This window comes from Dermacentor variabilis, chromosome 4 (assembly GCF_050947875.1).
Source record: "Dermacentor variabilis isolate Ectoservices chromosome 4, ASM5094787v1, whole genome shotgun sequence".
NCBI lineage: Eukaryota > Metazoa > Arthropoda > Arachnida > Ixodida > Ixodidae > Dermacentor > Dermacentor variabilis.
This window is the reverse complement of record NC_134571.1, coordinates 53,290,621-53,317,015: the sequence shown is the minus strand read 5'-3', so window position 1 is coordinate 53,317,015 and position 26,395 is coordinate 53,290,621. Positions and strand designations below refer to the sequence as shown.

Genomic DNA, 26,395 nt, shown 5'->3' with positions numbered 1-26,395 from the left:
GACGGAAGACGATCTTTTCACTTTTGACACAGTCGTCTGTAGACTTGATATCTCATCCAAATACTTCTGGAACGACTTCTTTGTTCATGGTGTAAAGCCTTGCGAATTCGGCTTCAGCCCCTTCCTGTTCGTCTAGATGGGAGCCCCCGTGATGACCAAGATGTGCTTGGCACACACTCTGCTGGGGCAGAACAGTGACACATTAGATACAGCAGAGATTATTCGAAGTCATGTAGTCATGTCTTTTATGTTCGAACCAATTATGCTGAACTGTAAATACGAACAAACGTTCATATCATCTGTTACAAACAAATTACATGTATCTCAAGACTAGCAAGCCAATACAGCATACATCATGCATATTTATTTCTGAACCAGGTGTTGTTTACGTTGTAGTAGCAGCCAAAGTCCACACAATGACCTTGTTATAGCAAGAAGCAACTTCTCTTTAGTGCTGCAGTTTGTTGCTTTATACTAATGCCGTTCTCATTACTGCATATCTGGAACAAAAACGTTGGTTGCCTCAAAAATTCAATAAGCACAATTTTGCAATGCGAAAAGGTGTGACATATACCGACCAACCGACCAATTTCTTCGTCGGTCGGCTGGTCGGTCGGTTGGGTATATATCATATTGGGTATATGTCACTGATTATGTGTAGATTTCTCATAAAGTCAATGTAACCTCACTTCAAATGCGTAGCCGAAACTAGGTATGTGCCGCAATTTATTGAACGGCTATAATCGGAATCATTGTAACTGAAAAAGTTGCAGTTTTCATGTACTTTTCTTAAGCAAAACTGGCTCCGCCAAACTTACATCACTTAATTGATGAAATCCGGCTAGTGCCGGATTCAATGACGTGAACTTCGGTCACTGCATAGGTGCCACGGGCATCTGCTTCTCTTCAATCAACCTAGCTCATCTCAACTTGCATAACTGGGTATACGAAACTATAGATGTGTGCCAAGCTGCAATGAACTTCCGTGAAACCTTGTTAACCCCAACTTGCATCACTAGGTATGAGGCAAAGTTCAATGTAGTGAAATTGGAATGAAATCAGTCAAGGAGTCTATTATACAAAGAAAGGCGTTCAGGAAACCTTGATAATTTCCCCAGTTCCTCTGCTCTCAATGGTACGCAAGGTCATTGTTAGCCACATGGGCTGACTGCGTGGAAAAAATAACCTTTTGTTTTTTCGACCTTTTGTAAAATTATAAAATAAAATAATGTACACTAACGTAAGAATAGACCTCTTTTTATAGAGACTATTGGCTATAAAATTATCGTTCGTCTACCCAATCTTTTCCTACAACATTCTTTTCTCGAGGTTAAGTTACAAAAAAACAGTTATTTCACAACAATAATTTCATTGCTTGATTTCAAAATTCAATTCAATTCAAATTCAAATAAAAAACAATTATTTCAAGATGTCTACCTTACACTGCCTTACTTTCGCTTTTAAGAAAAACGATATAGCTAAATTTAACGACAAATCATTAACATAGCAACACTGGTACTATTAGTAGAAACAGTTACATGATAAATAACTATTAAAGGAATCGTACGATTTTCGTGATTACTACACGCTTAAAGATATACAGGAGACGTTATACGGCTAATGCGGTTAATTCCAAATCTTATATACGTTTTATTTATACAAGGTCCCGATAATTTATAAACGAGTTCAGAAGTCACGTGACTCTGAGCGTTTGCCATAGAAATTTCATTGGTCGAATGGCGTCATCCGAGATTTGCTTTATTGTATCAAATAATTCATTCCGATGTGTTTCGCTGAGAATTTGGTTAGAAGAACGCATCATAAGACAGTGAATACAATATACTCTCTACACATGGTCGAAGGACACCATACGGGCCCATACGAAAAGTTTGCGCTATTTGGGCTGCATATCTCTAAAAAGTCAAGTCTTATATGCCCACGAAGGTATTAGAACGTAATACAAACAATTGACCCTTGATGAGCTTGCTATATATAAGAAGGTGAACGTATAGGTGAAGATCTAAATTGTATAATGTACGGGTTGCACTGACTTGGAGGGGCACGGATCTCCGACTTCATTGGAGACATACAGCTCTTGCCCAGTTGTGCTAGCACTCGCTTTTCTCAGAGCATTTATTACTACGCGTAATTGAATGCAGCCAGAACATATCCTGCCGATTGGCAGCGCACAGGCGCGGTTCATGTAGGCCGCGGGGCATGGGCTTCGTCGCAATGCTTGTGGTCGTCGCTGCGCTGCGATGCCGCGGCCGACCCTGACCTGTCGAAATTGCTCGACTCCGGCAGGAAGGATAGCTCGGAGCCGGTGTCCTCGAACGAATAGAAAGGCGACATCAGCGGAGTCGGGGTGTCGCGCCTACCGCTGCCGCCGCCTGGTGGGAACGCGCCTTCCGCGCCAGCGTCCTTGGCGGCACCAGGGCGAGCAAGCGCAAGGGCCAGCTGGCCAGAGCCGCCGAACCTCTTCGTCTTGCGGGCTGTGCCGCACGCGACTTTGGCACCTTCGATGCCGGGGCTCGCCGGTGGCGCCTGCAGACGCGAGCCCGACAAGGAGCGGCAGAGGCTAGAGCGGCGCCTCGCCTTGCGCCACTGCGAAGGCGCCTCTGGCTCGGACCCCGCCGTCGCGTCGGCGACGTCGTACGTTAACGACTCTGGTGGCGGCTCCAGGTGCACAACTGTGGTAAGCGAGTCGTCGAACGAGACTGCCCGTGTCGCCCTTGCAGGGCTCGGAACGTCTCCCGGCGCAATGGGCTCCAGAGCGGCGGTCACTCGGGGCGGCGGCTGCAAGATGGCGTTGTAGATGGACTCGAAGCTGGGTTCGTCGAGGGCCGTGGCCAGCAGAAGCTGCCGACTCCTGTGGTAGGCCCTGATCGCTTCTCTGTCTTGCGACGAGGCAGTGCCGAAAGCTTGTTGCCCGGGACGTACGCTCCGGATCACGCCACCTGGAAGACGTATGGCCACAGCGCAATCGGGCAGAAAGACGACGTGTTGCGAAGCCGCGGCGACGTGTTGCGAAGCGGCGAAACGAACCTTCGGCTCCGTCGCCCTGGCCGCTGCTGCTTCCGCGGCCCCCCTTCTCGCACCCGCACTTTCTTGCTCCAGCCGGCGCTCGTGGTCGGTGGTTTTGGCTGCCGACTTGGTGAGGCTCAGACGCTGGGGCTTCCGGAGAGCGTCCGAGCCTTTACTTCCTGCCACAGTTGCAGCGAGAAATGGCTCTCGCGAAATCCCGACTGCAGCTGCCGTCAGTCGCGTCTCCTCGGACATCGGCGCATTGGCACGGGATTTGTGGTTGGTGATCAAGTCCTGCGCCTGCTTGTCCTCGGGCTGAGCTTCAAGCACTACGCCTTGGTGCTCTGTTCCACCCTCGGCAGGCGTAGCCGCGGCCGAGGAAAGTGCTGTTAGTGAGGGCGCGTCGGTAGTCTTGGAAAAGTCGACTACAATAACGTTCCTGAGGCGAACCTCCGGGTGCTGCAGCAAGATCAAGTCACTCAGCCTGAGCGGCTGCTCGAAATTGTTATCTTCGGACACCAGCGTGTCGGCGTCCTTTCCAGAGGAAAAGGTGCACCGCCGGAGCAACAGCTCCAGTGTGGACTCGCAGCTTTCCCGAGTCAGCTCGCCAGACATGCTCGTGCTGTGCGGAGCATCGCGGGCCACTGGTGAAGCCGTCATGTCGGGCTGCACATGGTCCTCGATCTTGAAGAGCACGCACTGCGTCTCGTCAAAGGTGGTCGCCGACTTGGCCATGGGACGGCGCCCCGCTTGTTGATGCAGGTAGTGCTTGTTGCCCAGCATTACAACCTTCTTGACGTCCTCTGTCCATGGACGGTCCGTAGACACGCGGCGACCGACGTCGCGTCTCCTAGACTTCCTGAACTGAGGCCAGCCAGAACGACCCGCTGGCTCTTTCAGTAGCTGAGCCTGAGCGCCGCACTCCGTCAACGATGACGCGGGTTGCCGCGAGCTCTCCATCTGCGCCGCCGACGAGGACGTCAGCCGGGGTAGCGGCATGCCTAGCACGACGCCGCCGTCACCCGTCTCGTGAGTCGCAGCCGCCGCACTGTGCTGCAGCCTTGGAAGGTCGGCCAGATCGGTTAGGCGGTGCACCGCATTGCAGCTGGAGTTGGAGGAGACGAACGAAAGCGACATGGACTCGGACGGTGGCACCGAGCCCTCGTCCGAGTCGCAGGTGAGCAGCGCCCTAGGAGCTTCCTTGGACGCCTCGTCGCTCTCGATCGAAGTCGACGTCGTCACTGCCTTGGACGAAACCGGGATCTTGCCGACTGGCGGGGCTGCAGTGGATGCGACGCGGCCCGATGTCTCGGCTACGTCTCCGCTGGAAACGGCTCTACTGGAGTCCGTTTCTGAGGTTCCTTTTGACGAACTCTCGATGGCTGCTTCATCGAGCTTCTCATCATTCATGGTCGACTGGGTCGAGCTTTGCGGAGCGCTGCTTGGAGGCGACTTGTCCAGCACTATCTCGGGGCCCTGAACGCCAGCTGAGATAAAAAAAAAGAACACGAATTTACACATAACATTTTCAACCCCTTAAATTAAGAGACACAAACGCGAATACTTTGTCATAGGCAAACAATTAAACGGTCGACAAATTAAAGGGGCAAAGTGTTTTTCCATCATGCAGTCGCAGTTACTATGCGATTTCTTGACCGCACATGGATCGGTGGCCTGGTCCAGGCTGACTTGAGACTCGAGCACCTATTGTGCATTGCGATATATATACATATATATATATGTATATACAGTTGACTTCAACTTACTTGTCGCGTCATCTTTGAACATGCTGGTTATCTCGCTCTCCATGCTGGCGAGAACTTCCGCAAATGGTCTCTCGGCAAAGTGCACTGGAGGCTGAAGCTGCTTCGCCATGTACTCCTGGTACGGCTTTTGCGCTGAAAGCGATGGTGTAGTCTCTGATGGAGTGGACGACACCGAGGGCTTCTTTCGGAGCACGCTTTGGATACCACCGCCATCCGAGAACGTCATCGAAATGTCCCTCGCTCCGCTAGTATTTCCGACCAGTTCGGTCAGCCCTAAAGATGTCCCACTCTTGGGCGGTCTTTGTGCAGCGTAAGCGGCCCCTATAGGGACCCAGCCGCGATAGTCTTGAGGCACGCTGACTGGTATCGGCTTTGGTGTTCTCCCACCTATCCTGTCAGTGCCGTACTTTGCATCGTCAGCGCTGCTCTCTATGACTGTAGTCTGCAGCGACGACTGCTGTGCAGGCGTTATCTCTTCTTGTGACTTCATTTTACTGATCGTGCTTTCTGTGGTCTGGTTCAGAGAAGGCTGGTCAGCCTCTAAGGGCGTATTTTGCTTCATGTTACCAATATTTTTACCAGACACTGCCTCTATCAGCTCTGGTGCCTCCGGCTGTGCTGTCTTGCGCACAAATTCCTCCATGCTAAGCAGTTTGTGCTGAGTGGTCGGTTCCAGCGAAAGTTTCGCCGTGCTGACGTCAGGCTGAACTGGCAAACCCGATTTCTGAGTTACTGACTGCTGATTAACTTTGCCGATGATGACTTCAGCGAAATGTTGAAGGGAGCTTCCCACAGAACTCTCTTCAGTGGGTTCTGTGGCCCTGCAGCCCTTTTTCATCGCATCGTAGGCGCCGCGAGAACGTTTCGCCCTGTCCCGCTTGCGCTTGAGCGGCCGCTGGGGAGCGCTGTTCGCGCTGTCTTCGGCTGACGAAGTACGCTCTAAATGTTCGTGTTTTCTTATCAGCCTAGAAAGTAGGCGAGCCAATTCGCCGACTTCTTCGATATTGAGGTGGTCACTTTGCTTCTGCTGCAATTTTCCTGCGCCAGCGTCGACAAGCTCGTCTTTCAGCCTTTCTTTTTGACTAGGTGTCTTACAGTCAGCGATTTGCGGTGATCGCATACAAGCATTCGTACCCTTGGGAACAGGCAGCAGTTGTTTTGCAGCATCCAACTCGGTCAGCACGCTAGCAGTGTTCGGTTCCGGCCACTGCATTTGCTCTTCATTTTCCCTTTTCTCGAAATTCGTGCCGGCCGCGACAACTGTGACTGGTACCCGACTTTGCCGAGTCACGTTGCTCTCGGCCTTATCGGCTTGTGCAGCGGGTGGAAGCAACACTGTTTTCGTCTTGTTTGGCTCTGCTCTGCCCTCACCGCCGGAACTTCTCAAAACAGGTGGCGAGGATGCGCGTCTCCTCTTCGCGTTGTGCCTGCCCGCGTTCAACGAGCTTCTGTGCGGCATTGTGCTGAAGTGGTCTTTCTTATCGGCCAACTGCAATGGAGGCTGGCTTTTTTCAGTGCGACGTTCCCGGCCCAACTGCGAGGTATTGTCAGTGGCCGCAACCTTTTCTATCGCCTTCTCCGGTCCTTCATCCCGGTGCTCGATGTCCGCAATCTGCTTTTTTGCTGGTTTGGTTGACACGGTGAACCCGTGAACAGGAACACTGGTGCCGAATGTCACTCCTGGGTGAATGAATGACTCATTAAAGCTTCATACGTAAAGAAAGTGCTACAGCTGAATAGATGTGCGTATGCCTGTGTGCGATAACTATATTGCGACTTGTCTTAGGTATCTTTACAAAATGCGGTATGCATTTAGGCGGGGAACAATTTTGCGTGCATTTTAGGACTTCTTTCACGCTCGGAAAAACACTTTTATGTAGCACGTATTGAGTAATAGAAAGCTGTATCGGGAGTTTTCCATGTCGCTCTACAATGTTCTCATTGACACCTTTCATCTAATTATAATATTCGAGAAGTATTAATTAGATAGATAGATAGATAGATAGATAGATAGATAGATAGATAGATAGATAGATAGATAGATAGATAGATAGATAGATAGATAGATAGATAGATAGATAGATAGATAGATAGATAGATAGATAGATAGATAGATAGATTCAAAAATGCCTGAAGTAGGCGAAGAGTGCTAATAGCATAAGATGTCTTGTCTTTGCGCCCGGTTCCTCCGCTCCTTTAGCCCCTGCGCAACAACGGGCTGTGGGACGATGCCCTCCGCGACGGACCTCCCGAGGGCCTCCGAGCTGTGATACAACGGGCTCGAAACATCGCCGGAATCATCTTAGGGACCCTGGACTGAGGGTTCCTCCCACACTGCTCTCGCCATTCAAATATTATTAATAAAGATGTTTTACTCTCTCTCTCCGCCTCCAGCTGACATGCGGCCGTGCGCGCTAGCCCTACGCCATTCTGTTAGGTCCGCTTTCATGTCGGTCTTAGCAAATCCCCCAAAGCCAACCTCTTCGTATCCACAAGAACCGCGCTTTCAGTCATGACAAATATGTCACCAGTAGTCGGCGGTTCGGCGTCCCGCAGCGCCTTGGCGACCGTCTCCACCTTCTGTGGACCAGCTTCTGCTGGAGTGCCTTGAGAGGCGTCGCACTGAACGGCACCAGCCGCGACAGGTATTGGTTCAGCGGACACCGAACGCGTCACCGGCGTCAATCCGCAGAGGTCGTCGCTGAACCGAGCCCTGAGACTGAGGCGGCGCTTGAGGTCCTTCATGAATGAGTCGTCCGTGGACTCCGACGGAGGAAGCTCTCGCCTCCGCAGCGACACTATGGGTGGAGGGCTTGGGGCGGTTCCGAGGGATCTGCGAAGCCACAGCACAGCAGGATACGTCTGAGAGCCTTCGGCCCTTCCTTGTGCTGTCATCATCATCATCATCATCATCATCATCAGCCTGGTTACGCCCACTGCAGGGCTAAGGCCTCTCCCACACTTCTCCAACTACCATGGTCATGTACTAATGCTCGCCATGTTGTCCCTGCAAACTTCTTAATCTCATCCGCCCACCTAACTTTCTGCCGCCCTCTGCTACGCTTCCCTTCCCTTGGAATCCATACTGTAATTCTTAGTGGCCGTCGGTTATCTTCCCTCCTCATTATGTGTCCTGCTAATGCCCATTTCTTTTTCTTGATTTCAACTAAGATATCATTAACTCGCGTTTGTTCCCTCGCCCAATCTGCTTTTTTCTTATCCCTTAACGTTACACCTATCATCCTTCTTTCCATGGCTCGTTGCGTCATCCTCAATTTAAGTAGAACCCTTCTCGTAAGCCTCCAGGTTTCTGCCCCGTACGTGAGTACTGGTAAGACACAGCTGTTATAAACTTTTCTTTTGAGGGATAATGGCAACCTGCTGTTCATGATCTGAGATTGCCTGCCAAACGCAGCCCAGCCCATTCTTATTCTTCTGATTATTCCAGTCTCATGATCCGGATCCGCAGTCACTGCCTGTCCTAAGTAGATGTATTCCCTTACCACTACCAGTGCCTCACTACCTATCGTAAACTGCTGTTCTGTTCCGAGACTGTTAAACATTACTTTAGTTTTCTGCAGATTAATTTTTAGACCCACCCTTCGGCTTTGCCTCTCCAAGTCAGTGAGCATGCATTGCAGTTGGTCCCCTGAGTTACTAAGCAAGGCAATATCATCAGCGATATGTGCTGTCATAGTATGCATATTTCATCCGAAAGTTTGTCTACGCGCTGGAGTATGCGCAGAGTCGGTCGGGAAACCTGATGCACAGCTAATGGTATTAACAAAGCAAAGTAACTTCTGTGCTTCGCTATCCTCCAGTGCATATATGACTAAGCTGAACTTTAATGAAAGTATGGGGCTTCCAGTTCAAAAAAGACACTGGATACGCAGTCTTCATGCATCTCTACATCACAGTTAACATCATGATCCCTTGCGTGGCAGTGTGAAGAAGATATATAGCTTCTTTTTTTTGTATGTGTGTGTGTGTGTGTACCTCAGGATCGAGTACGTTTAGCGTACCTACCTCCGTTCGTGCGTTTCAATGGTCACCACGACCTGCTGCTTGTCGAGGACCCTCTGCATCTGCTCGTCCTTCGGTCGAAGCATGTGCATTGGGGATGAGCTGCTGCAGTCGGGTTCATCGTAGCCGAGCTCGACACCTAAAAATTAATTCTGGTGTGTTAATGCATTGCTCGCAGGCACACACTGACCAATAGATTCCGGATCATTGTAGCATTTTTCGGGATAAAGGTGCTGCGCTGCAGAAGCATAAAGCTCGATTTACACTTAGAAATTGCTGTCGGATTTCTGAGATTATTGAGAATTTTTCTGTTACGTTGTTCTTTTTTTATAACAACTCCTTCAATACTTTTTCGTAAGTGGCTGCCCACACACATACGAGGTTAGGTTAAATTAGGTTAGTGTTAGGTTAGACACACACACACATACACAAATACAGTGTGTTTTTCTTTAGCTGCACCAAATTTGTAAAATTGCAAAATATAAATGAGGGTAATGTTATGTTTACCGTGCGAGTGTCCAAATTGGTACAAATCTCTGAGCTCGCCGCTGGTCCGGCCCGCGAGCACCTTGCGTTATCTCCTTGCTGTCTAGATGTTCTACATAGCTGATCGTGTCAACGCGTGGACCGGGCAACAATCACTACAGGGCGTAGCGAGATGCCGCTACCGGCACTGTTACCTTAGTGTTATTGTATTTGGCTAGCCATATACCGGTTCACCATGCTGCCCTACCTGCTGGCGCTCCGATATTCCGTAAACGTGAACGGTACATGGCAAACCAGGTGTGCGTATGATTGCCGAATTCCGTCTCCTTGAGCTGCGAGTTGTCGATTAATTCGGCCTCTCTGCGATTTCCTAGACACCTGGTTAACTCAGATGGTATAGCAACCACACCGAAAGGCGTTGGTGCTGTGCCTGGACAAAGGTGAATTTTAGAGCGCTACTCTTAAGCCCCCGTTTACTGCGTTGAGCGTCGGCGGCGTGACCGAGCGAACGAGCAGAGCAAAGGATGAAAGTGCGAACGCGGAACCGCAGCGGGGGATGAAAGGCGAAGAGAGCGCGAGGAGGAAAGCGGAGGAGGAGGCTACAGTGAGAGCATGAGGCGAAAAGTGGAGGAGGAGGGTATGGCGAAAAAAGCGTGAGAACAGCAGTAGTGCCGTTCTGCGGCGACGATGGCTACGAGATGGCGCCAGAGTAGCATGCGTCGTCTGTTCACCGATGGCATGGCACGAGCTCGTCCAAAGGTACTATATATGAAAGCAAGGCGCCGCATTAACGGAGGTATTTTTGCGGCGGCTGCTGTGAATCGCGCCCACGCGTACCCCACGGGCTGTCTCCCGATTAGCTAGGTAGTCACGCCACACTTCGCACCGTTTTCAACGTGTCGCACGAGACAGATTGTCTGCGCCAGCCAGTATATCGCGAAATGGAAACACGTATAGGTCGGCGCTCACATTTAGCATTAGGGAGTATCGTAAATGTCGGTGAATTGTTTTTAAGCTTTTGTTCTTTCTGAGGAACCCGTATGGGTTTCCTTATTAGCTTTATGATACTCTCTGTTGGATAAGAATATTTTTTTCATACGGGAATAGTATACGAAAAGGTAAACATTTCAGCGTCCCATAACGGTATATATGTGCGAAACGCCGCGTAAGAGCAAAGGCCTACCTGTCTTTCGCTCCGCCAGGATGGGCAGGTGTCGTCCCTTGCATGTCCGATACAGCGGCGTGGCTCGTGAATCTCTTTCCGGCTTGTCTGCGACGGAGCTGCTGCTGGAGTGCAGCTGTTCGTCACCCTCGGAGGAGGAACTCTCCGCCTCTTGTACCGTCGGCAAACCCGCCACCTGCAACCACCCAGCAAACGAGTGCGCACAGGTACTACGTTCTACGAAATCTGGCCACCCATAATATGTGACAAAGTAACGTAAAAAAAAAAGTCGCAGTTTCGCCCGAAAGCCGAAGCATCGATTGCGATAGCAAATTAGTGGACAGCTATACGAAGTAAGGGCAGTAGATATATCGGCCGTATAAACGTGTAAACGTGGGATACTCACTAAATTAAAAATCATGGTATCGCGCGCGCACTAGCAAACATGAACACATCTCACTCGATCACCGCGGAAACTCGCTGCCAAAACGTTGGAGTGAGGAACCGCGGCAGCAGCAGCGGTTCCTAATTGACCTACGTGCTACGTTCTGCATAAGTGCGTACGTTCTGCATAAGCGCGTAGGCAGCGCTTGTCCTTGTCTGTCTGTCTTGTGTCCGTGGTTTTATTCGCGCTAAGCTACTACTTCGAATAAGTCGGGAAAAAATGCCCTCTATGGATAGTCAATGGATATGCCTCACTCACTAGCTATAATTCGTAGATTATATGTGCCATAATATATTTCATTAAAAAGTAAATTAGTGTAATTATGATTATTATTCAATTACGAATTTTCATTTCGCATATAAGTAATGATCGCCTTCATCGAGTAAGTTAGCTCAAGGTTTAGAAATGCGTTGTCTGCCAGAGGCAAGTTTTTTTTATTATTATTGTTTGGCGTAGCTAAGAAAAAGACACCCTCTATAACAGGGTGACAGGTGATGAAGTTACGGCTTGCACAAGCTGTACCTATACCTGGCGCTGCCATGCAAGAAAAGCTCAGATCCAAACAAGCGCAACCGGTCGCCCTGGCGCGTGTGCGCGCGAAACGCACCTTGCGACCCTTGGCAGCCTGCTGACTGATGTAACGGGGCGGATGACGAGGTGGCACCAACGAGTGCTCCCGCAAGTACGAGCCACGCTGTACGACGCGTGCCTGTCGCCTCGATTCGCCGTGTTCCTCGCTGCCTTCATCGTCCCCCGCCGAGTACTCCCCCTCGCTGTCGACGTCCGGCCAGGGCCTGTCTTTGGTCAGAATGCAAGCCGTTGAAGACGTGGCCGAAGCTTCTGCGTCGCGCTTCCGTTTGCGCTTCGAGCGGCGGCTGCCGCTACTGGTGCTGGCGCTGCTGCTGGAACCGGCACGCTCGCGCACCATCCTGCAGGCGTCGCGAACTCGTGTGCGTTCGGTTTTGCACCTTCGGAGTAGCAGCTAAAGGTTTAGAGAGGGCAAGCACGTGTCCCGCCATAGTGGAATCACGTGCCTGTCAACCCTATTACTTCGCAGCATATAGACCACCCTTTGTAAATAGATTTGGTTTACGCGTTGTCGAGACAACAGGCGTGTTAGATACTTGAAGGCATCGAATAACGTACCCTTCTACTGACTGCAAGAAAGACACGCTTATTTTTCTTGGCAACATTAAATATTAAACACTTCGCAGTCCACTCTCGCAGTTTTCGTATGCTCCCGCCGTTCGAGCCAGTTTAATCGCCGACTATACAGCGTGTGCACGTGAAGTATACGCTAGCTAAATGAAGCAACGGTGCAGAGCTGCCTTGTGACGAAACATCACAGAAAGGGGTCCGGAAGCTCCGATATATATCTTTGTTCATAACGCCGCGTACTATATTATACCATATATATGCAGGCAGATGAAGTTTGCGCATGTGGAACGTAAAACACAAAACCACTTAGCTTAGCCCGCAGAGTTGCCAAGCATAGCTTGACAACTCTGAGGTGTACAATTGGAGTGTAGCATGAAGCCCAGGTGCTATATGTGAACTAAAGACCTTGAACAAGATCCAGGTTTGCCAGACTTAGGTCTCTTACGATGGCCCACAATAACTGCGAAACGCGAAACTCGTGGCAACGTAAAAGAGCTTGTTTATGTATAGCTACATATGCATCGAACCTCTCGCTCAAGGGCACACGCACACCGTGGTTGTGCTGTGCAGCGGAATTATAGACATGATTGCGGGTTTCTTTCTTCTAACGTAAACTGCAAATGCAAGCTACCTAAACTACCCATCAGCGAGCACGCGAGCAAGCATCAGTAAGCTTCCACAAACTGATTGTTTGGAGGATCTGAGTAGTGAACTCTGTGTGGAAGTCTGAAACATGCTGAATTTCATGCTTACTTTTGATACGCGTAGCCAGCAACAAGGAGCAGCAATGCCAAGGCCAGCATCATGCTAAGGGCGATGGTGAAGATGTCACCTCCTTGATTTGAAGCTGTAACGATATGTGCCCAGTTGCAGTGCAATACTCAAAACACCTCAAAGTGTAATTCAACGGCAGAAACGGCGCCAGCAAGCATACGCTCGTAAGTAAATCTTTAAATGACGCGTAATGGCCCCGAAAGGAAACGCGATCACTTTCCTCGCGCATGCCGTGCCGGACTGTGGCTTGCGGGCCGTTGACTATATATGGTGAATAATACTATTCAGATTACGTCATACTGGACTCAGAACTTTCGACTAAATTTGTAACCACGGTACGCCATAAAACATCCACCAGAAAATTTTGCGAAACCAATTAAAATCGATAAACGACTTGTCACATGCAATACCATGCAATTACTTTACAACGCCTCCTTTATCCTATTAAGGCTATTCATTTTTGGAAGCTTCAATACCGATGATGACCCGGTGGTACGCAGAAGGATGCGTCGACCACCCTGCCTAATTAGCTCGTGCCGCGAACACCACGGAAGGACACTCACGCAACAGGCAGTGCCTCGCTGCCGTCAACTGGAATGGGTGCGAGCAGTTGCAGAAGGAGTTGATGCACTGCACGTTAGGGTTGTCGAAGCTGCACTCCTGGTTGCTGACGCACGCTTCGTTGAGGTTTTTGGCTGCAACGTTCAAGCGCGCGCATAAAGGCCATAGAATTAAAACATAGAAACGTGACTAGTACTGTAAGCGAAAGAATGACATTTGTCTTCGGTACCGCGAAGGCGCAGATTAAGTCATTCAGAACGAACGAATTAACTGCATTTGAGACGAAAATCTCGTAACCTATAACTTTCTGCATAAGTAATGTCACTCAATGCAATCAATGCAGTTAGACGCTGCCGCATGCTGGCACCCCAATTTTCTAAATAGCGGCACGTCGTGATTTGGGGGGTTTGTAAAATCGAAGTCGCGCTCCTTATTTTTTTGCTCTTCTGGAAAAGGATCGTCATAAGAACCGTATAAGCGGGCTAAAAATCACCGCTAACACGCTTTCGAGTCGATATGCGAGTATACGGCATGAAATGTTTTAGTATATAGACTGGCATTAAGGACCCGTATTTAGTACATAGACCGGCATGTATAGACCCAAGACCCGTATTCTCACCTCGGACACACTTCTGGACGCCACCCTCATTAATGTAGACGGGTGCCGATGAAGCGCAGGTGCACTTTGGCGGGCGGTTCTCGTTGCTGCGAACGCGCAGACACGCTTTCTCAGCCAGAAACCGGACTTCGCCGTATGTAATATATAATGCACTCTCCTCGGGTAGCTCTTTCTTAACTTGAAAATTAGCACGCAGAACAATAATCATACATATTATAGATATAGAGCTCTGCAAAGTAAATTGAGGAGAAAAAACATGCCATCGTCACCATGGATAAGTGAAGCGACCGGCCAGAATGAATAACATTGGCGCATTCACGAACCGCAGCGGGGTGTTGGGCTGCTAAGCACGAGGTCGCGTGATCTAATCCCGGCCACGGCGGCTGCATTTTGATGGAGCGCGAAATGCGAGAAAACCCGGGTGCTTAGATTTAAATGCACAATTTAGGTGCACAAAAAGGACCACAGGTGGTCCAAATTTCCGGAGTCCGCCACAACAGCGGGCCTTATAATCAGATCGTGGTTTTGCCATGTAAAACACCATAATTTAGTTTTTTTAAACCGCAGTGGCTTTGTCGTTCTTGTATGGCTACAATAATAACCTTCCGGGGTCCAATAAGAGGTAGTATGACGGCTGCAATATTGGCGTGTGCCCACTAGGAATAAAAACACATCAGCAGTGATCCAGAAGTCATAGACCCCGTTATGAAAAATCTTTGAAATTCCTAGCACCCTTAGCAATTGTGCTTAAATAAAAGCCTGCGTCCTTGTTGAAGCCACTCAGAGGCAACAAAGGCGGTTGCCTCATTCGTCGAGATATAGCAACAGAGGGCCACTGGCGTAGTCAGTAATTCCTTTCGGCTAGGGGGAAGGTGGGAGGGCACGTGCTCGGTATGCAGGCCCAGCCCACGTGGTGTTACGCCCGTGATAGGGGTGCACTGAACGCACCTGATGCAGGCGAGACCGAGAAGTGCGTTGCACTGTCTTTCGTGCGAGCAATCCTGCCCGAAGCCGAGGGGCAGTGCCGTCCCTGGTGTCCCGTTGGAGACGTTGGTGGTGCTCAATGGTGTAGCAACCAATGTCGCCGCAGTAAGGCCTATTCGGTGAACGACAACAAAACTAAAGAGGCATCAACAAATGTGTTTCAATTAATTCTATTGCAGTGGCTTTATATCATACGGATACTCTTATCACTTGGTCACTGTTCCCGTAGATGCGCGATCGATTCTTGACAACAGCCACATCATTAAAGAGGGCGGAAAGGGAAGAAAGTTAATAAAGGCCAACGCTAGGGTGCCTAACTTGCGGTGTACCTTGTGACGTCACGGGGTCAACGCTAATCCGTAGTCCTCCAAGCACCTCTCATAGCCACCGAAAAGAATCTATAGAACAATAAGTTCTTCCAAGAATGCCGCATGGCTCACTTGAAAAAGATCCCTGTATCCCATGGTGATTCCACCATGGTGATTACAGCATTGCAGCTGTACATTAATTGTCAGCATGGATATCTACAATGAACAAATGGAGTACAGTAACGGCACGCAGCATCTGCACGCAAGGTCCTTTGCTGCCAGAGGCGCTTTTTGTGAGAATAACCTGTGATTGTTTGCTTTAAAAATCCTGGCAGCCAGCGGAAAGCAGACCGCTGGTAAACTGGCCACCGAAGTATCGCAACGTCCTGACATGTTTTCCCATACCTTCTGCCGGTTAGGCTATCGACCATGTATTCAAGCTCCTAGCACTTAGGCGATGTTATATTGAGCCGATGTGTGCTATATATAAGAAGCTGGCCTGCTAACGCCAATGTTTAGTGTTTGTTGGATGAGGTAGAGCCAACCTGCACCACTCGATTGTAGCCAGAGGAGGTGTAATCATCTACAGGGAAACAGCGCGAAAAGACGGAAGGACAAGAAGAGTAACACGCACCAGCGCTGACTGACGGCTGAATTCTTTATCAAGAAAGGAATACGCATATAAACCTAAAGACAACAAAAGTACATCACAGCGCATGACAACAAGGATGAGGCACCCATTGAATTTCCCCAGAATTACTTCAGAATCATCTTTAGTTTGGCTTGAAGATTATCCTTTAACAGTATGCACTGTAGAATTTGCTACACCATCATAGGAAGTCCATGACCAACGCACGATCGCGTGCACCAACCCTGCATTTTCTTTAAATCGTCTACGCTGCAAGTTTACTGGCCAGTTCCCTTGTCAAGCTCAGGGAGCATGGTCAGGGCACACACGTGTGGATTCGGACCCTTTTCATGGGTACCTAAACATAGCTTGTTTCCAAGTAGAGGCGCACTGGAGTGATAACTATATACGAGTCCTGCTCTGGCGCCGGAGAAGTGAGCAGACGATGCTCAGACTATACAAGCTTAGGAAGATGCACACGTTCGAACAATCGCGCCACTGAATGGCTGACGCCAGTTTATATCCATTCATCCTATAGCGTTCCATTAGCGCTTCAGTGGACGGAGTGCATCAGTCTAATAAACAGACAAAAGATTCCCAAAATTAAGCGTTGATCATACCTGGATCAGAGCTCTTGCTACTGCTGGGAACGTCAGTGTGATCGTGCTTGTCGTGGACGATCCTGAAGTGATCTCTGGCACTGGTAAAAAGAAAGTTTAGGAATTTTATTTTAGACTGGCTGCCTAAAAATGCGCGTGCACGCAAAACGCGAGGCATGCACGTGCGCGTTCAGCAGAGAACCTTGAAGTACTCGATGGCTAAAGGTAGGGTCTGTAACATTCGGAGCCAGGGCCGCAGGAATTGTATTGGACTGGCAGGCGGGTTGTAGTATCACTAAATTACTAACTTATTTTCGCCATTTTGTCGCCTGCTCTGTCTTGGATATTATGCATATCACCAAAAGTAATTTGCAATTTAGCCTGTAGTACCATTATCTTCTCTTTAGTTAAAGCTATTATGCTAATTTCGTCCACGCTTCATACGGTGCCGATAAACACGTCCCTCGAAGCACAGGCATGCGCTTTCACTTTCTACGGTGATATCACGAGCATAGCAGGTCTATGGTTCATCATGGCGCTCTAGAAGACGCCCGAATCGCGTTCATCGCCTTTTGAAAAGCATCCATGGTTTTCAATAGGCGATTCAGTCTACCTACTAGATGACTTCACTGCACGAGACGCGTTTGAGAAGTACATAACTAGGGATACAGGACAAGTGAGACTCACTCCATGGCTTCCATTTGGCCGACCACTAGCTGCAGGAATGCGCAGAAGACCGCACCAGTCGAGAAAAGAAGCGACCGTCGGGGCGTCATGCTCGGTCCCGCGCTGACGGTGTCTGGAAGCTTTCTGGAAGCGCGACGCACCGGACTCCAAGAGCTTATCCTGCGAGATGAACGCGGAACCGTGACCTCAGATGGCGGCTGAACGAGGCGATCTGTCACGCGGCGCGCTCTGCGTGTGCACTTATGGCTTTCTTTGTCTTCACTTCTCACTCAGAATTTTTTTTTTACTTTCTTCTTTCACTTTTGCCGTTTTATCCATCCTGTTAGGGGCGGCCACGTACCAGCGAGATGCGAGTCGGAATAAATGTCGCCGAATGCGAAACTTATTCGGACTTTGGGGTCATTGGATGACAACAACAGGTCATTTGACATGCTTCTCAGGCACGAACAAAGGAATTATTAATTCGTTGTACCACATGATGCCCTTATAGCTCATATTATTGATTAATCGAATTTGGATGCGTATGTTTAGGTACTCACTTCTGCTGTGTAATGGAGCTTTGTGTGCTTATACGTGTCTCATGCTTACGTGTTTTACGCTAGGACGTGCATACAGCTGTTATCGCGCGTTGTCCGCCCACACTTTCCTTATTTTCTTTATTATAACGGTATTGCATATGACTAATCACTGCATGTGAATCATTGCATATGAATAATCACTGCATGATATCATCACTATTATCGACACTTAAAATTTCACCTTCAGATCTAATTGGGCTATAGATTAGAGCCCCGGTGCAGAGCTATAAACACCTTCAGACCCCGGTGATTATCAGGCTGCTTGTACTGCACCCGTCTTTTCATATAGTATACTGCGGCAGTACGCGAACACATTGAATAGGCATGGCTGAGTGACTTTGTGACCTCCTAGACTGTATTTATGAAGTTGTCAAGTTTCTTTCCTTGCTTATTTTTCTTGTAAGTGAAGGTGTATGTTGTGTTGTTGTGCAGTTTGTTTCGGTTTCGTTGTTACGTCATACATGACGTCATAGTTGCAACAAAAAGGCTGGTGCTGTCAACTCGTGGTACACATGGCCGCACCTGGTCGTCACTAGTTGACTGGGCTCGCCGGTAGTGTCTAAGCAGACATTACAAACTACCGACATCGTCGGTAATTGAGACTAGAGATGATGTGCGACGGTGGCTTTGATGGACACGCGCGAGCAACCAACCAACCAGGGGTCGCCCTCTGGCAGCAGGCTGACGCCCCACTACCTCCCTGAGCCGTTCAGGCCGAGTGTTACACAAGCCCATGGCTCAGCTGATGTTCAGTAGGTAATCGGGTATATATGTATTTACCGAGTACAATTACCATCGTACGCGACATGCCTCCATTGACACGCCGTGGTTGCTTAGTGGCCAAGGCGTAGGGCTGCTGAGCACGAGGTCGCGGGATCGAATCCCGGCTACGGCGGCCTCATATCGATGGGGGCGAAATGCGCAAGAACACCCGCGTTACATGTGTTTTCTGTGCATGTTAAAGAACCCCAGATGGTCAAAATTTCCGGAGTCCTCCACTAATCATAAAGTGATTTTCGCATGTAAAACCACATAATTTAATAAATAATAAATGCCTCCATTGCAATAAATTTCAACAATTTCTAGAGGAGGAGGTGGCACCACGTGATTGCCCGGTGAGTACACCACCTGAACATCGCCCCCGAGGGCACCGTGGTCGACAGGGTGGAAACCATAGAATGAAGAACCAACTTTAGAGAAGCGAAACTGTACCTTCCGCAATGGTACGAAAATAAGCAGCGGCAGCGCATGGAACTTAGCGGGGCGGACGCCAGAGGCGCAGTTGCCACAGGATGAAGTAACCAGTAAATGGGAAATATACCGGGAAAAAAAGTCTATGGTTCAAATACTGGTGCAAGCAAAATTAAAAGGTGAAAGTGAATGTTGATTGTCAGAAATACGTGAGAAAAAGAAGGCCGCAATTAGAATATTTTGGAATCACATGAAATTATTAGGCAGGAGATCAACAACAATATAACATATCCTAGACGAAGATGAAAACAGACTGGAAGGAGAAGCGACAATAAATTACATCCGAAAAGTAACAGCCGAATCTTTCCAAGGCAATGACGACGCTGTATTTGAAGAAAAAAAGAGCATGAAAGAGACCCAAGTGGAGAAGGAGCTGGTGCTGACAAATTTAAACTGGAAGAAAGCGGAAGAGAAAATTCCTAAATGCACAGCCACAGAGCGAGGAGAAAGCTCATATCAACAAGGGACTGAGGCAGGGGTGCCCTTTCTCCCGGCTGCTGTTTATGATGTACATGGTGAGGTTGGAGAGGGCGCTAGAAGGAAGTAATATCGGGTTTAATCTCTAATGAAAACAGGCGGGTACAGTAATAGAGCAGCAATTCCCAGGTTTATTTTATGCGGGCGACATTGTGTTGCTAGCTAACAAGCAAAGTGATTTGCAACGTCTGGCTAATATCTGTGGACAGGAAGGCAACAATCTAGGTTTGAAATTTAGTGTTAGAAAATCAGGTGTTATGGTATTCAATGAAAACAGTGAACAGACAGTGGATATACAGGGCTAAGAAATACCTCGGGTAACAGAATATATATACCTTGGAATATGGATAAACGAAGGCAATGGATATATGGAAACACAGGAAAAAAGCATAACAGTAAAGGGGAAGAGAAATGCAGCCATAATGAAGCACAGAGCGCTATGGGGATACCATAGGTACGAGGTCCTCCGAGGTATGTGGAAAGGTGTAATGATTCCAGGACTTACTTTTGGAAATTCGGTTGTTTGCCTTAAATCAGGGGTACAATCAGGACTCGACGGGAACCAAAGGTCAGTGGGTCGCCTCGCATTGGGCGCTCACGGGAAGACTACAAATGAAGCTGTGCAGGGTGATATGGGCTGGACTAGTTTTGAAGTGAGGGAAGCTCGCAGTAAAATTGAGTATGAAGAACGACTGAGGAATATGGAAGAAAGTAAATGGGCTGGGAGAGTGTTCAGTTATCTGTACAGGAAAAACATTGATTCACAGTGGAGGAAAAGAACTAGGAAGCTTACCAGCAAGTATGCAGCCTGTAGGGTGGGCAACAGCAACAAAGAAGGTCAAGCGGAAAGTCAGAGAGTCTGAAATAATCTCATGGGTGGCGGCAATGGAAAAGAAACCTGCCATGAGTAACTGCTTAAGAGGAAAAAACGAAATCAGGAAAGAAACTATTTATGATAAGTCACAGGGAAGGTCATTATACTTTTCGAAGCGAGATCGGGATGCCTTAGAACACGCACCTATAAAGCGAGATATAAGAAGGAAGAAGAAAAATGTGCTTGCTGCGGTAAAGCTAGGGAAACGACGGAGCATGTTTTATTACAATGTGAAGACGTCTAGCCAGCGGTCGATTTAGGCGCCACTGGCCTCCTTGAAGCACTTGAGTTCAGCGAGAGCAGTGGAAAAGTAAACATGTCCGCAATAGGCATTAGTAAGAGGCGATTAGAGGATTGGTGGAAGAAAAGTAGGGAAATGACAAAAAAACGGAAACGTACAAAAGCACAGTTCGCAATAGGGGATCAGATAATTTGGGTGTGGGTGTTCATAGTGTTTTATTTTTATTGTTTAGCCTAGGTAGGACATTAGGGAGAATAATAGCAAGAGCTTGGTGGCGCAGCCCACCACCCCGTTCCAAAGGGGACGCTCATAACATCCATCCACCCATCGATCCATCCATCCAGAGGAGTTTTTTTTTTTTTTTTTAGAGCAAAATTCAATATGGCCGTTTTCCGCCGGTGCCGTGCGCTGGTACGCGCCGTGCTCGCCCTGCTGCCTGTGCGGCATGCCTCATTGCCTAGGCTGCCGCGTAGCTGGTGCGTTCTAATTGCCAGGAGACCAAAGAGTCTCTACTGAGGCCCACACAAACAAGCCACAAGTGAGTGAACAGGACGTGCGACTTTATTGGCAGAAGAAAAGCAGTGCACGTTCTCGTACAACAGCAGAAATAAAACTTGCATCTCGGGATGCGCTGAGAAGCTCACTTCCGTCGTCGCACATGGCGGTCTGGCAACGAGCGACAATCAGCAGCGCAAGCAAACTGGACAGTGCGCCACCTATTTGCATCGACAGTCGCCGTACGGTGTGTGTAAATTGGGAGTCATTATCGCTGTGTCGCTGTGTCGCTGTACCGTCGGTCCACTTTGCGTGGTCCTAACGGCCGCCGAGAACCCTTGTGGCACTGCCCCCTGCCGTGCCACGTCGGAGAAAGAAGGCCCCGCAAATGAGAGGCGTTTTCGACCTTCTTTGAAGGAAATATTTTCTTTTACTTTGGGCGTGATAATTTCTTTTTCTTTCTTCCATATAAGGGAAAAGAGCGAGAATATGCTGGGCGTTCACCGTCACAATTTGCACAGTGGGGAGGATCACTGCAGTTATCGGCAGGGTGCTCACGTGATGCGCACTTTGCACAGGTGGTACAGTCCCTGCAGCTCTGAGAGCCGTGACCGAATCCTTGGCACCCAAAACAGCGTCGAGGGTTTGGAATGTAGGGGTCTCACATTTATTTTCATGTAGCCGGTTTCGATGTGTTCAGGGAGTGTGCTCGTACAAAAGGTAAGTATGAGGTATTTTTTTTTTCACCAAACGTTTGCTGACGCAGTCGCCCCTGCAGGGAAGCCGCTCTACCTTGCAAACACTGAAAGCCAGAAACATGAAGAAAAGTTTAATGCTACGTAGCACACAGTGCAAATGTTAATGCAAGACACGCCAATGCCGCATCAGCTATTGCAGGAGAGAAACTGCACATGTCAACGTACACTATAATATACTGCTACACATGTGTTATGCTACTAGACAGTGACTGGTATTAAGTATGAGCAAAGAACTGGTTGACCTTTAATGTTTGGATGAGGAAGAGGAATGATCTTTAACAACAATGTGGAATGAAAAAGCTTGCATTCATTGAAAAATATATATATACTTGGCACAAATGGTATTTGACAAGGCAAGGAAGCTCATTAAGGAAGAGTAAACTGACGGACCTCTTTTGGCCAGCGTCGTCTGTGCTTGTTCAGAGGTTGCAGGTACATCTGAAGACACAGAATTTTTGTTGTTGAGGTACCTGGCTGACTCGGCCAATATCCGTGCTGGTGGCATGACGGAAGACGATCTTTTCACTTTTGACACAGTCGTCTGTAGACTTGATATCTCATCCAAATACTTCTGGAACGACTTCTTTGTTCGTGGTGTAAAGCCTTGCGAATTCGGCTTCAGCCCCTTCCTGTTCGTGTAGATGGGAGCCCCCATGATGACCAAGATGTGCTTGGCACACACTCTGTTGGGGCAGAACAGTGACACATTAGATACAGCAGAGATTATCCGAAGTCATGTAGTCATGTCTTTTATGTTCGAACCAATTATGCTGAACTGTAAATACGAACAAACGTTCATATCATCTGTTACAAACAAATTACATGTATCTCAAGACTAGCAAGCCAATACAGCATACATCATGCATATTTATTTCTGAACCAGGTGTTGTTTACGTTGTAGTAGCAGCCAAAGTCCACACAATGACCTTGTTATAGCAAGAAGCAACTTCTCTTTAGTGCTGCAGTTTGTTGCTTTATACTAATGCCGTTCTCATTACTGCATGTCTGGAACAAAAATGTTGGTTGCATCGAAAATTCAATAAGCACAATTTTGCAATGCGAAAAGGTGTGACATATACACACCAACCGACCAATTTCTTCGTCGGTCGGCTGGTCGGTCGGTTGGGTATATGTCATATTGGGTATATGTCACTGATTATGTGTAGATTTCTCATAAAGTCAATGTAACCTCACTTCTAATGCGTAGCCGAAACTAGGTATGTGCCGCAATTTATTGAACGGCTATAATCGGAATCATTGTAACTGAAAAAGTTGCAGTTTTCATGTACTTTTCTTAAGCAAAACTGGCTCCGCCAAACTTAATTGATGAAATCCGGCTAGTGCCGGATTCAATGACGTGAACTTCGGTCACTGCATAGGTGCCACGGGCATCTGCTTCTCTTCAATCAACCTAGCTCATCTCAACTTGCATAACTGGGTATACGAAACTATAGATGTGTGCCAAGCTGCAATGAACTTCCGTGAAACCTTGTTAACCCCAACTTGCATCACTAGGTATGAGCCAAAGTTCATTGTAGTGAAATTGGAATGAAATCAGTCAAGGAGTCTATTATACAAAGAAAGGCGTTCAGGAAACCTAGATAATTTCCCCAGTTCCTCTGCTCTCAATGGTACGCAAGGTCATTGTTAGCCACATGGGCTGATTGCGTGGAAAAAATAACCTTTTGTTTTTTCGACCTTTTGTAAAATTATAAAATAAAATAATGTACACTAATGTAAGAATAGACCTCTTTTTATAGAGACTATTGGCTATAAAATTATCGTTCGTCTACCCAATCTTTTCCTACAACATTCTTTTCTCGAGGTTAAGTTACAAAAAAAAACAATTATTTCACAACAATAATTTCATTGCTTGATTTCAAAATTCAATTCAATTCAAATTCAAATAAAAAGCAATTATTTCAAGATGTCTACCTTACACTGCCTTACTTTCGCTTTTAAGAAAAACGATATAGCTAAATTTAACGACAAATCATTAACGTAGCAACACTGGTACTATTAGTAGAAACAGTTACATGATAAATAACTATTAAAGGAATCGTACGATTTTCGTGATTACTACACGCTTAGAGATATACAGGAGACGTTATACGGCTAATGCGGTTAATTCCAAATCTTATATAAGTTTTATTTATACAAGGTCCCGATAATTTATAAACGAGTTCAGAAGTCACGCGACTCTGAGCGTTTGCCATAGAAATTTTATTGGTCGAATGGCGCCATCCGAGATTTGCTTTATTGTATCAAATTCATTCCGATGTGTATCGCTGAGAATTTGGTTCGAAGAACGCATCATAAGACAGTGAATACAATATACTCTCTACACATGGTCGAAGGACACCATACGGGCCCATACGAAAAGTTTGCGCTATTTGGGCTGCATATCTCTAAAAAGCCAAGTCTTATATGCCCACGAAGGTATTAGAACGTAATACAAACAATTGACCCCTGTTGAGCTTGCTACATATTAGAAGGTGAACGTATAGGTGAAGATCTAAATTGTATAATGTACGGGTTGCACTGACTTGGAGGGGCACGGATCTCCGACTTCATTGGAGACATACAGGTCTTGCCCAGTTGTGCTAGCACTCGCTTTTCTCAGAGCATTTATTGACTACGCGTAATTGAATGTAGCCAGAACATATTCTGCTGATTGGCAACGCAACAGCGCGGTTCATGCAGGCCGCGGGGCATGGGCTTCGTCGCAATGCTTGTGGTCGTCGCTGCGCTGCGATGCCGCGGCCGACCCTGACCTGTCGAAATTGCTCGACTCCGGCAGGAAGGATAGCTCGGAGCCGGTGTCCTCGAACGAATAGAAAGGCGACATCAGCGGAGTCGGGGTGTCGCGCCTACCGCTGCCGCCGCCTGGTGGGAACGCGCCTTCCGCGCCAGCGTCCTTGGCGGCACCAGGGCGAGCAAGCGCAAGGGCCAGCTGGCCAGAGCCGCCGAACCTCTTCGTCTTGCGGGCTGTGCCGCACGCGACTTTGGCACCTTCGATGCCGGGGCTCGCCGGTGGCGCCTGCAGACGCGAGCCCGACAAGGAGCGGCCGAGGCTAGAGCGGCGCCTCGCCTTGTGCCACTGGGAAAGCGCCTCCGGCTCGGACCCCGCCGTCGCGTCGGCGACGTCGTACGTTAACGACTCTGGTGGCGGCTCCAGGTGCACAACGGTGGTAAGCGAGTCGTCGAACGAGACGGCCCGTGTCGCCCTTGCAGGGCCCGGAACGTCTCCCGGCGCAATGGGCTCCAGAGCGGCGGTCACTCGGGGCGGCGGCTGCAAGATGGCGTTGTAGATGCACTCGAAGCTGGGTTCGTCGAGGGCCGTGGCCAGCAGAATCTGCCGACTCCTGTGGTAGGCCCTGATCGCCCCTCTGTCTTGCGACGAGGCAGTGCCGAAAGCTTGTTGCCCGGGACGTACGCTCCGGATCACGCCACCTGGAAGACGTATGGCCACGGCGCAATCGGGCAGAAAGACGACGTGTTGCGAAGTCGCGGCGACGTGTTGCGAAGCGGCGAAACGAACCTTCGGCTCCGTCGCCCTGGCCGCTGCTGCTTCCGCGGCCCCCCTTCTCGCACCCGCACTTTCTTGCTCCAGCCGGCGCTCGTGGTCGGTGGTTTTGGCTGCCGACTTGGTGAGGCTCAGACGCTGGGGCTTCCGGAGAGCGTCCGAGCCTTTACTTCCTGCCACAGTTGCAGCGAGAAATGGCTCTCGCGAAATCCCGACTGCAGCTGCCGTCAGACGCGTCTCCTCGGACATCGGCGCATTGGCACGGGATTTGTGGTTGGTGATCAAATCCTGCGCCTGCTTGTCCTCGGGCTGAGCTTCAAGCACTACACTTTGGTGCTCTGTTCCACCCTCGGCAGGCGTAGCCGCGGCCGAGGAAAGTGCTGTTAGCGAGGGCGCGTCGGTAGTCTTGGAAAAGTCGACTACAATAAAGTTCCTGAGGCGAACCTCCGGGTGCTGCAGCAAGATCAAGTCACTCAGCCTGAGCGGCTGCTCGAAATGGTTATCTTCGGACACCAGCGTGTCGGCGTCCCTTCCAGAGGAAAAGGTGCACCGCCGGAGCAACAGCTCCAGTGTGGACTCGCAGCTTTCCCGAGTCAGCTCGCCAGACATGCTCGTGCTGTGCGGAGCATCGCGGGCCACTGGTGAAGCCGTCATGTCGGGCTGCACATGGTCCTCGATCTTGAAGAGCACGCACTGCGTCTCGTCAAAGGTGGTCGCCGACTTGGCCATGGGACGGCGCCCCGCGTGCTGATGCAGGTAGTGCTTGTTGCCCAGCATTACAACCTTCTTGACGTCCTCTGTCCATGGACGGTCCGTAGACACGCGGCGACCGACGTCGCGTCTCCTAGACTTCCTGAACTGAGGCCAGCCAGAACGACCCGCTGGCTCTTTCAGTAGCTGAGCCTGAGCGCCGCACTCCGTCAACGATGACGCGGGTTGCCGCGAGCTCTCCATCTGCGCCGCCGACGAGG

The 26,395-nt window shown here is 49.0% G+C and overlaps 2 protein-coding genes and 1 long non-coding RNA gene across 3 annotated transcripts in view; 1 reads left to right on the top strand and 2 right to left on the bottom strand.

The window, feature by feature from the left end:
- The window catches only part of LOC142579166 (uncharacterized), a 131,250-nt gene that overhangs the window by 72,193 nt on the left and 32,662 nt on the right, over positions 1 to 26,395 (top strand). The window lies entirely within an intron of this gene.
- Positions 1,440 to 17,429, bottom strand: LOC142577642 (uncharacterized). The gene is made up of 12 exons (XM_075687119.1): positions 17,225 to 17,429; positions 16,559 to 16,638; positions 14,967 to 15,114; positions 14,019 to 14,104; positions 13,402 to 13,533; positions 12,818 to 12,911; positions 11,514 to 11,835; positions 10,483 to 10,657; positions 8,817 to 8,952; positions 7,319 to 7,623; positions 4,791 to 6,470; positions 1,440 to 4,511 (listed from the first exon to the last, which is right to left on the bottom strand). Exons 1-12 carry the CDS (start codon positions 17,311 to 17,313, stop codon positions 2,200 to 2,202), a joined length of 5,559 nt encoding a protein of 1,852 aa, XP_075543234.1. The 5' UTR covers positions 17,314 to 17,429; the 3' UTR covers positions 1,440 to 2,199.
- On the bottom strand, positions 21,206 to 26,386 carry LOC142579164 (uncharacterized). The gene is made up of 2 exons (XM_075689109.1): positions 24,673 to 26,386; positions 21,206 to 22,581 (listed from the first exon to the last, which is right to left on the bottom strand). The coding sequence occupies exons 1-2, from the start codon at positions 26,376 to 26,378 to the stop codon at positions 22,206 to 22,208; spliced, it is 2,082 nt and encodes a 693-aa protein (XP_075545224.1). The 5' UTR covers positions 26,379 to 26,386; the 3' UTR covers positions 21,206 to 22,205.

What these genes read in the sequence shown, in the direction of transcription:
- LOC142579164 (XM_075689109.1), bottom strand. Translation starts at nt 26,378, where the DNA reads ATGGAGAGCTCGCGGCAACCCGCGTCATCGTTGACGGAGTGCGGCGCT. An exon ending in GAGTCGAGCAATTTCGACAG is followed by an intron (nt 22,582 to 24,672) that starts GTCAGGGTCGGC and finishes CTGCCCCAACAG; the next exon opens with AGTGTGTGCCAAGCACATCT.
- LOC142577642 (XM_075687119.1), bottom strand. Translation starts at nt 17,313, where the DNA reads ATGACGCCCCGACGGTCGCTTCTTTTCTCGACTGGTGCGGTCTTCTGC. An exon ending in CTCGGTCTCGCCTGCATCAG is followed by an intron (nt 14,105 to 14,966) that starts GTGCGTTCAGTG and finishes GCGCGTTCGCAG; the next exon opens with CAACGAGAACCGCCCGCCAA. An exon ending in CGTCCAGAAGTGTGTCCGAG is followed by an intron (nt 13,534 to 14,018) that starts GTGAGAATACGG and finishes TGAACGTTGCAG; the next exon opens with CCAAAAACCTCAACGAAGCG.